Genomic DNA, 11566 nt, shown 5'->3' with positions numbered 1-11566 from the left:
AAAATCATTTTTGCCTGTGAGGTTGGTCTAGCCTCGATCAATGCCCCAGGCCTTAGAACTGGTGGGCCAATCACAACGCAGAGATGCTTTTTGAATTTCTGGATGCAAAGCGGGCGGGGTTTTGAGGGCGTGACCCCAAAGCTGCACGACACTGGGGAAAGCACAACAGTAGCATGCACTGCGACAGCAACAGCTTTCAATGGAGCGCTCCATTGAAAGTTAAAAGTTCTATTTTCTGTTGCTATTGTTCAATAAAAGTAAGTTTTAAGATCATTTGAATATTATTCTTTAGAGCGTCACTATATGGTCCATTTACCGATATAATAAGTAATTTAAAAAACTATTTCTGAATTTGAGAGGACCGCAGCAAGCAGTGGACCTCCAATGCTAACAGCAGCCAGAGGTAACCGCAGCCCGTCTGCAGCAGTCCTCTGTCGGCATAGTCGTGTGTGCAGGACCGCTGGCTCTGATGGCGATTTTTGACTCAGCTTTGGAATCAGTTTTGGAAGGATTAGACTTGGGGGTTTTTGTTGAAACGTGAGCAGGAAGAGGCTCTACGCTCATTCATTTTTAAGAAGGACGTATTCGCCATTTTACCAACAGGCTGTTTGTTTACACTCCCCCACCAGCTTTCTGTCGCGCTTACTACGTCACAGTCAGTTGCGCTCATTGGTCAGAGTGTTGGCCAGTAGGCACAGACATGGTTTGAAAAACAACGGGTTGTTCTCATCAACGATCTTCAAGTTTTAAAAATTGTATTCTTTTTACACTGTGTTTTAGTCATCCTTTAAGGCCAATGCAAACTACCGCTCTAAAGCAAATGTTAAAAATGTTGTTGCCTACGTCCATGCCGACCAATAGAAATTAATCTTTGCTACTGCAGAGGAAAGCCCGGCCTAGAAGTGAAGAGATTGTGAACAGGAAAACGCAATTTGAGAAGAATGTGATTTGTAAAAGAGAAAAAGAGAATATGATGCATGTAAAATCTCTAAAAGGAAAAAAATAAAGTGTGAAACCATCCATCCAGTCCTTCAGTCTTCCATTATCTGCAGGGGAATCCTAGAACTGAGCTGGCCTTCCTAGCAGGCTTATCCAACCCTTTCTGCTTCCAGCTGTATATCACAGAAAATCACAGATGCCTCCAAAGTATCAAAGACCATCCTGAGGAGGACTCCCTGCACTCCAAAAGATCTTACCCTCTACAGCGAGTGTCTGCTCTGACTCTTCCTGTAAAGAGCAGTTTACCCTTCAGCGTATAAATAACAAACACAGTTAATATCACTAACCTTTAGAAGACCTACAACATGCTAACTCCTGCTAAGGGGTCAGCTGTCTAGCTCCAGCTTGATTGCTGCTAGAAAACATCATCAGTGTCAAAAGCTTCATTTATAATGGAAAAGCTTGTCACTGAATGAACTCCGGCTGCCATGGTACACCAGAACCCCTGCAGCGATGGAAGCAACTAAGAAGTCAGGTCGGAGCTGTAACTGATGGCTAGAACTCCATTTCACTTCTTTCACCATCATTTTTTAAATATTGTTGCAACCAAAAGAGCTTGTATTTGTTCCCTCTGTGTGCAATACAGTAAAGTAATGCATAAAAAAAATTTAGTGTTATAAAAGTTGAACCCGGTGTTTAAGAAGCGACAAGTTCAGTTGTTTGATGAAAGCATCGTCAGCCAATGATTCTAGTCATCGTTTCCAGTATCTTTGTTTTACTAAATTAAACTAGAAAGCATTTGGTTTAGGTGCATCATGGGATTATTGGTGGAGTGTTTTTGGAGAGATGACCTTCTTACGTAAGCCAGAACCCCTTACAGTAACAGTTTCAAAGCGAAGACAATACTTGAACAAAAAGCAGAGAAGCTTAGCAGTGGGATGATGGTATTACATAACAACAGCACTTCAGGCTGACTCAGATACTTTCCTCCTCATGTGTGTGACAAGACCTCTGAATTGTTGTTTCTATAGCTACAGCTCAGAGAGAAGCAGGAACAGATTCATCTGTTGATCAGAACAATGGTGGAGATTAAACAGTGAGTGGAAAATTTGCAACCTTTACTCTGCAAGCCGTGCAAACAGTAGTCTGAGGACTAAAAGCAGTTTGATCAGAGGTTTGTTTTTTTCCTCACCTGTAGGCAAATGGCAGTAAACACTGAAGAGTTTAGAAAGCACTCTCAAATGACACCGGTTTGGATTTATGTCCCCTGGCACTGAGCGCAGAAGTAATGGATGTTCACTCTGAGCAGTTAGCTTTAGAGAAGACAAGTCGGATCTTTAAATTGCAATTCACTGGTTTTATTAAAAGTCCCTTCAGACAGTCTGTTGGGAAGCCATCCAGAATAGCTGAGAGTCGGTTTGCTGAGACTAGCCATGTGACAGCCAAATAATTGCTAACATTTAACACTTCAGACAGAACTGGGACTGGGTCAGAGTCAGCCAGGAGCTCCTGGCCAGCAGTGAGCACCATCAGTTACAGTAAATGTGCTCCGAAGGGAACTCAGACAAAGAATATGGCAGCCTGGGAATCCCATCCATCTCTCCATTGTCCCCTAACCTTTCAGAGATCAGATAGTGAAGGGAAAATATTCAGGAGGAAAAGCCCAGATGTTCTTTCTACAATCTGACTTCAGCTCACCCTGGGCATTCCAGATTGTATATACTGTCCCTACAGGGACTCTTGAATAATACCTCCCAAGGGGCCATCCTTTTCAAACTACTAATAATTCACAGCAGAGCCACCATAACCTGGTGATAGGCAAGAGGACTCCAATCATTTTACAATAGTTTTTAGGATCTTTGGCTCCCGATAAGATGAGCTTAGCAGAGGGACATAGACAAGAGTAATATAACAATGTCATTGACGGCTGACGGCAGCGAATGGTGAGGAGAGCCAGCCAGTGACTGTTGGACTTTGTTCTCGATCAGTTCAAAACCTAAAGTAAGCCCAACACTTGCAAGAAATGTCAAGGTCAGATTTGAAGCGAGGCAGAGTCATTAAGAATCCTGGAATAATCTAGGTTTTAGGAATTTACAGTTTCTTTCTCAAAACACTTCAAGCTGAAAGGTAGAGTCCTGTAGGCCTTTTCTGTGAACGCAAATTCACATGTTATACCTATGCAGAGGCCCGTTCATTAGTAAAGAGATGCTAAAGGTGCACTTCTAGTGATGCAAGTTGCCTGATGCCAATTACAACATTGTTAAGGTGTTTTTCTTGAAGCGTTAAAATGGAGCTACTTTGCGAAAGACACAAGGTTTGGAAAAATAAGTAAACAACCAGCATCTGTGATTATTTGTCTTTACTATTCTGAGAAAAAGTTGCTTATAACATGATTACAATACTTTTATCTCTTAAAATAACAAATGGCTGGCCAGTAGAGCTCGTTTGCCTAATTATTATAATAAAACAAAGAGAAGCCTGCTTGAGACACATCATTCGATTTTATTATTCTGCAAAACTGACCTTACAACCAAAAACTATACTTGTGATGTCCAATTCTATGTTCATCATTATCATTTGCTTAGATATTGTTTTGTTATGCAAAATGGATTGATAACATGGTAGATGGTAAATGGCCTGTACTTATATTGCGCTTTTTGAAGTCAGGAGACTTGACTAAAGTGCTCTGCACTACATTTAGTCATTCACCCATTCACTCACACACTGATAATGGCAAACTACATTATAGCCACAGCTGCCCTGGGGCTCACTGACATAAGCGAGGGTTCCGTACACTGGTGCCACCGGGGCCTCTGACGGCCATCAGTAGGCAATACAGATGAAGTGTCTTGCCCAAGGATGACTCTGAAAGCTGGAGCTTGAACTGACAACCCTCCAATTGAAGGGCAAACCCCTAGATCCAACGCGACTGTCGCCCCCATGTTATCACAAATTTATTATAGGAATGCTTCAATCAATAAAAGTGAGGACTCATGCTCCATTCTTTCATCACTGACAAACCCCCTCTAATCCCGATTCCTATGGTTTGGTTGGTTGAGCTCTCCAACACACTTTCATGACAGGATTTTTTTTTTATGCATTCCCACACACACATAGAAACTCAAGCATCCCTCACTGTGAATCGGATTAAGGGAAATCCAATGACATATGTGCACGCGTTATGTCCCTGCATGTCCACGTGCCACATCAGCCCCTACATGCCAAAATGTCCATATCCTGGTTATTACATAATCCAGCTTTGCCCTCTGATGTAGCTGCACATGCCACTGGAGCAAGACAGAGACGAGGCTAATTCTGTGGCTGTTACAGTTGGGAACCAGAAGACTGAGACAATCACAGAGGCTGTGGAGGTGGCAGCAGCTCTGAAACTCACGGAAGGACAAAGAAGGACAATGCTCTGCTTGGAAACACACATGCATTTAAAGCTAATTTATTCCTTGTTGTAGTTTAGGATGAAAATTTGTGATTTAAAGTGATTGAGATGAAGTTTAAATTACTTTGAAGTGCAATTCTTTATTTCTGTTTCAATACCAATAATACAGCTTTAAGTGTTTAAAGATGTCGATATCGCCCCAAATTGACATCAGCATAAATGATATATACTTTTAAAAGGTAGCTAGATGCGCTCCAGCACTACCATCCATGTTTAAACACAGAGCATGTTGGTGATGTCATTGCGTTCTCTACTGCACATGCGGGAAACTTGCATTGTGTGAATGCAGTTCACACAGGAGATCACATAGTCGCCTATATATAGAAACTTGCATTGTGTGAATGCAGTTCACACAGGAGATCACATAGTCGCCTATATATAGAAACTTGCATTGTGTGAATGCAGTTCACACAGGAGATCACATAGTCGCCTATATATAGAAATGTGAACAGTAACGCAAAAAAAAAGAAAAAAAGAAAATTGTAATTGAGCATTACGGCCTGCCGAGTAAACGTAGCCTAAGGTGCTATATAAAACACCAGTAATTGTGGTTGATCCTATTTTAAATAAATAAAAAGAAGAAGTCATTTTCAGAAATAAAACCTCTGATACAGGTGTTTTGCCAAAAATCTAAATAGCGTTTTGATGTTTTTTTTGTCTTATTCTTTGCCTTTGAGTCAATGAGTCAATGCAATCAACTGATTTTCCTCTGATAGAAAACTTTGAATTAATTTGACTGTATTATCTGGTGAAATGTAATTACCTTGAGATGACATGAATTGTGAATTGACACTATATAAATTAACTGAATGGAATTAAATGCAACAAGACCAAAACCTGATTATATTGCAGATTGAATTAATTGTTGAGCCATTGTCCAAAATATCAAATCAGGGTCTCTAACAAAGGATTTTAAAATTATGCATATTTGGATTCCCTGATCAGTTTAACTGTTGCTAAAAAGCTAACTGGTTTTGTTTCAGCCACCTTTTCCATGGCAGAGAGAATGTAATGGCTGCTGCTATGTCTATGTCCATCTTTGAGGTGCACTCCTTTCAGGCAGAGCTGCACAGAGAGCAGCTAAAACACTAGCAATTAAACACCACGGCACATACAGTAGAAGGCTAATTAAATGGGCAAAACACTTCTGTTTTTTTTTTATCATCATCAACCAGAGCAAGATGTGAGATTAATGGAAACTGCAACTGTAAGGATGAAGTTATGTTTAACTGTCCTGCAGAAACTTTGACATCAGAAACATCCTGACTTTCAAAGTAGGTATTAAAAAAAAATACTATATAAACTAAAGATTAATTAGATGGTAATTAGATGTTATGTGTTCATTTACTACGCTTTAAAGATCCTGTTTATAAGATACACATTAATCTTCATTAATAGGGTTTGTGTAAAGGCGACACAGTAAAAAAAAAAAAAACATCAACCAGTGAAGCAACGCTCAGATAGAAAATAATTAGAAACCAGAGCAGCAACAAAGCAATAAAGCTGCTAGGATGATGAATGTTACATGATATCATACCATCTGATAAAGACAGATTTCAAGACAGAAAACTGAGATGGCAGCTTAAGGCACCAAACCATCCCACTAGAGGGAAAAAAAAAAAAAACTCCTCACTCTGCAGCAGATTAGAACAGAACTGATTGGGTTTATGGGTCTGCGTGAGAAAACCACTGGAGACGATGATCATCCTCTTAAATTGAAACAAGAGAGCAGATAAAAAAAGATCTTAGCAAGAAAATTAGATTTTGGCAAAGAAAAGAAATTGAGATGCACTAATTGCTCTCTGAGACTCAACTACTTTACTGTAGATGCTGACTGGGACAAAATCATGCAGAAGACAGATAAAAGGCCTCGACTTATTTCATTTATTTTATGGTTCTACAAACTGGTGTAGTAAGAAATGTACTGTATTACAATTTGCAAAACAAACGGCAGACTATAAAAACACAAAGTAGATATAAAACACTTGATCTAGAGCAGCTGTGGGGTTAAACAGAAAGACTTCAGTCTCTAAGGGAGAAGCAGACTCACTCTGCCTCGGAGCATTCACTCCCACTTGGCTGCTGCGGTTCAGGATGTGCGGTCACTGCTTAACGCACACACTGCCATTAACACGTTGGCAGTTAGTGAAAAGAAGAGATGCAATTACACCCTTGTGTTAGTAATTCACTAGAACACAGAGGAAGCTTTAGTTGAGATGCATACTGGTTTAAAAGGAGAGGGACGGGTCAACCTCCGCTCAAGCATGAGTCAGCTCACACGTTTGGGGGTGTTACTGATAAACTGGAAGCCTTGAAGGAGCCAATCTAAATACATATGCAGGAAATATGAAATGTGGCGGTGCGGTGTTAATCCCTTGAGGAGAGGAGGGGTTTAGGAAACAAACAATGAGAAATGAAAAGGTGATGAGCTCTCAGGAGCATAAAGGTGTGTGGCCTTTGTCTCACAAAAGGACAGCCTGGATCCAATCCACTGTGATGCTAATAATCAGGTCTGCTAGAGTGTACACTGAGCCTCTGATTTCAAAAATTAAAAAATATTCAGCTTCACAGGAATGCCAGGATGCACAGAATATGATGGAAACTCATCACAGAGAAACATCGACCCGATTCATAAAACTAGCAGTAATGTATGCAATGAGCATCTAAAAATATACAGCTTGGCAGAGCATTTCCAGTCATGAGGGACAACTGGAGCCACTGGAAACATAAGGGTGCTTGTTTCTCTAAATCGAGGCAACAGCATCATGAACTGCATCGACCTGCATTATAAAAAGCATACTCCAAACATTTTCCAGCAGTTGGATCGGATCAGAGATGTTTTGTAGTCAGACCAGGAGTGAATAGCACCAGAGTCTCTTTGGAAGTAGATGGTCCTGGTCTGGGTGGTTGGTTTGGAGCTGAATATGCTCTAGTGTGTTCCTATCAGCTCAAAAGGTCTGGATAAAGTAGCAAACAGACTTTGGTCCAAATAAACTGCACCAAAGCTGACAGCAGGTTTGGACAACTAATCGCATTTACAATATTTAGTATTCTAAAAAGCTGAAGCACTTTTTGGTCACGTTGAATTTAACAAGACGTCAATTCTCATTCAAGCCCTTTAGGTGGCAAAAATACTCTAAGTGGGTTTGCTGCCACCCAGAAGGAAAGAGTGAGGCACAGCTAACATGCGGCTCAATGAATGTGAGCAAGAAGAATGTACTTATTCACAAAGCACCAAAACTTTGGTTAAAAGAGTCCAAAATGGGCTCCTAACATTTAAAGATCAAAGGCCATGAAAACAATAAAACCCTGGAGGCAGAGAGAAGCTTCTTCTCTCAACTGGGAATAATTTATATATATAAAAAAATATAAATGTGTGCAGTCCCAGGGATTATTATTACCTTAAACAATCACAATATTACCACTGATTAAAGTAGCAATAAAAGCCTTTTATTGATAGACTGGCACTTTGCGTTTAACAATGAACAATGTCTAATAAAACAAGCCATACTCTAGAAAAAGAAATAAAAAATCACATCAATAGAGAAAAGAAAAGAAAAGCTCAAGATGTTTCAATTACACCTCGTATCCAAACATGTATAACTACAACTATAGGGCATATTTGTTGTTTGTGGCCTGTGTGAGGAAAAATATTGCATCCACAGATTTAGAGTTGTTTTGATTTGTGGCAAAAATCGCCCAGCCCTACATGGCAGGTGTGAATACATCCTTTTTCTTTTAGAATCTGCATTTCTAGGGCAGCATGTTGACAGTCCACTTAGTCTACTTATTAATTAAATCTAGAGGGAAAGAGAAACAGCCCTAAAGACTGAACAAATGTAGGTTATATAATTGCTGTTTTTTAAAAACTAATTTAAATCCGTTGATCTGAGGAGCTGTTCAACAACATGGTATCCTTCTACCATTTAAAAGGGCTCATTAACGCTCTTATATTATCACAAAAAAACACCCCAGGAAACACACCAGAGACTTTAATTTAGGCTTAAAAAACAACATCAAAAGAAACCTTGAATAACTGTCGGACATTTCAGAAGGATTAAAGCCCAGGGAGCGATATTATGGCCGATGTGTGGTAACTCAGATAAATGATGCCTGTTTGTTAACATGCCATGCTTTGGTGCTCCTGATGTGTAAACCAGTCTTTAATATTCACCTGGGTAGCAGATATATTTGAAATAGCCACACTGTAAATGAAATTTCATCTAGGGATACAGTGTAGGTTAATTTTAAATGTACAAAAATGGTTTTAAAGGCACAAAAATGTATTTTATTTTGTTTTTTTAAATGTGCAGATCTCTCTGTCCAATAATCAGATTTGTAGTTTCCTTGCTTCTGAGAGAGGCAGCTTTGGCTCTCATCTCTAAAATCATTTCCCTTACAAAAAAATATTACCAAAGAATCTTTTATTCAAATTTCCCCAGAAGCAAAATGCAAAAAGAAAGAAAAAAATGAAAATCTGAGGAAAAATGTCACAAGACCAAGCAGAAAATTATCAGATTTCACACAGTCTATGAGACTAAGGGAGGGGTAAGAGAGGAGCACATTTTTCCAGAGTTAAGATGAGTTGATGTGGTTCTTCCTCTCCTGTTTACTTTCTCTCAGGAGATTACAACATGGTAACAGCAGTGACACAGTGGAGTAAATCTCAGGAGGCTTTGCCATGTGCCCCGGAATCACAGGGAACACACAAAGCAGCTCAACAACACTCCCAGAACTGCAGCTGCAGCTGATCAGATGTGGGTTAAATTCAGAGAACAGCACCAGCGCGCCCTAAAAACAAGCACTCATCCATATCATTGTTACTGTATTGCTTTTATAATAAAAAAGCTGAAAATAACCAAAAAGTCAGGGGTGTATTAGAAGAGCGTTTCCAAAGGGAATGTTGAAATATTTGATTTAAACAGGACTACCAGCTGATCACTTATTGACCCACTGCTCAGCCTACAACACAGCATGAGGTATAGAGTAAAGGATTGATTAAAATTCAACATCAGAGAGCTGCTCTTCTGCATGGCTTGGAACATAAAGTTCTAGCTCCTGGTTGTTAGACACATACCATAGATAAAAGGGTCCCCCCCCCTTATATGAATCAGTTTGGCTTGTTCCCTCTATCTGAAGCACAGGATAAAGAAGAGGCTGAAGTTACTGACAGCTACACCTGAGTAAAGGTAAAGATGAAAAGATATTAAACAGTGTGCATGTTACCATGGGTTTAAAAGCCACCAAGAGGAAAGGTGGGGGAGCAAAATAAAACGGCTTGAGGTACAAGTGATAAGTGGAGATATGGATGGATGGAAAGATACATACTACTGTAGAGAGTGTCGATCCAGGAGAGCCGGGGCAGACCGTGAGCGCTCAGAGGCTCCATCCTCCTTTACCCTCCTTCTGTCACTCACTCTGCTTCCCTCTTATGTCCGCCGCTCTTTAATCTGTGTTTTCTGCGAATGATTGCTTTTTTTTCTCTTATCCTTGATAAAAAGCCTTTGTTGTATAGAGAAAAGCCAAAAGTAACATTTGGAGACAATTAACGTGAAGAGACACCTCAGGGGTCCAACAGGCTGAAGGCGAGCGAGCTGATGGAGTGTAGGAGATGTGTCCGTGTGAGCGCGAAAGAAAACAAGAGGTTGGAGACTAACACCGCCAACCGTTGCTAGGGAAAGGGAGAAACACTCCCTCTCTCACCCACCCCTCCTCTCTCTCTCCATCTCTCTCTCTCTCTCTAGCAAATGCCTCATCAGCTACGCTCTCTACCTCTCTTAAGCACAGGAACGAATTAAGAAGCAGCTGTAAAGCAAAAGGTTTGTGTCACTACATGCAATAGCCAACAGAATCTCTGTTTTCCACGAGTAACAGCTGCTGAATCTGAACAGCTGGTCCAAAATAACTAGACAAACTCTTGGATGCTACTCTAATTTTTAAAACTATCAAAGCTATTCGATTTTCCTTCTTATTTATGCACGAAATCAGGACGGCTGTGATGTCCTAAATATTTTGTTTCCAAATTAAAGAACAACAAAAAAAAGGTCTGATCTTTTGTAATAAATTCTAAGACAAGAGAGAGCATACCAAAATACTAACAGAGCAGAGGTGCATAGATTAGAGATCATTGGCCAACCTTACGTTTGAGCATTATGATTATGATTACATTTTTTTCCCTTTCTTAAATAACTGGAAAATAATCCTGCTTCCATTAAAAGTCATTCAAGATCTTATTTAAGAGCAGTGAATATGTATTAAAAAAAAGGACAAAATGTTTTTTATTTGATTGTTTATCATTTAGTATTAGTGCTCTATAACCATGATCGTGTGATCTTAATTTATCCCAACTCCTTTCATTCATGTATACATAATAACATTACTGACGTCAATAATGATGACGGAAATGCATACACTAGTCAAAACTGAAGAAGAAGAATCAACTATCAATTCACTGATAAGGAGCCATGTTCTTTTATATCAAGAGGATCTTCACAGGTAATGAAAGGCTAAACATTTTTTTAACAACCTGACGAATAAAAAAATATATACATTACATCATCTATATGCATAAAATGTTTTCTTACACATTATTAAACTTATTTATAAGTTTAATAAGTTTAGGTGAGAACTTAAGAAGCTTATAAGCAAATTAAATTAAGCTATCACTGGCAAATTACCAGCGAGGGTCTACTTAAGAATGAACAATAAAATGCTGAAAAAAATATTTTAGGCAAACTCTATAAAAAAAAAAAATAATTGAACACATTTTAATCTAATAAACCAAAAATCAGCATTTAATCCTTAGTCTATTGTTTGTTTAAAACCCTAGTCAGAACCATGCATACCCCCTCTACATCCATACCAAATAAACAGTAATTTAGAGATAAAAGATTATATAGATCTAGAATTAGAGCTAAACAGGAAAGAGGCTCAGTAATAAGGATAAGATTTTTTTTTTTTACAAATTTTAAAATGACCGTGCTAGACATTTCAGTCAAAGGTATATATATATTAGGGGTGGAACGGTTCACAAAATCCACGGTTCGGTTCATGGTTTCGTGGTCACGGTTTTCGGTTCGGTATATGTTTATTGTTACACCAAAAAATAAAAAAAAATTAAAAATTATAAAAATTAATGAAAAAATAAAAATTTATGAAATTAATGAAAAAATA

The 11566-nt window shown here is 39.0% G+C and overlaps 1 protein-coding gene across 2 annotated transcripts in view; it reads right to left on the bottom strand.

Annotated features, from left to right (window-relative positions):
- Positions 1-11566, bottom strand: part of abr (active BCR-related) — a 151969-nt gene that overhangs the window by 109337 nt on the left and 31066 nt on the right. The window contains exon 1 of one of the 2 annotated variants that reach the window (XM_015385872.1): positions 9722-10024. The exons of the other annotated variant lie outside the window; for it this stretch is intronic. Within the exon in view, the coding sequence (XP_015241358.1) occupies positions 9722-9782 (61 nt within the window). The 5' untranslated portion in view covers positions 9783-10024. Of the gene's footprint in view, positions 1-9721; positions 10025-11566 lie in introns of those variants that run through there. 2 annotated transcript variants of the gene reach the window in all.

This window comes from Cyprinodon variegatus, unplaced genomic scaffold, assembly GCF_000732505.1.
Source record: "Cyprinodon variegatus isolate N-32 unplaced genomic scaffold, C_variegatus-1.0 Scaffold350, whole genome shotgun sequence".
Lineage (NCBI taxonomy): Eukaryota > Metazoa > Chordata > Actinopteri > Cyprinodontiformes > Cyprinodontidae > Cyprinodon > Cyprinodon variegatus.
Note: the sequence above shows the minus strand (reverse complement) of the source record. Positions and strands in the feature narration are given on the sequence as shown.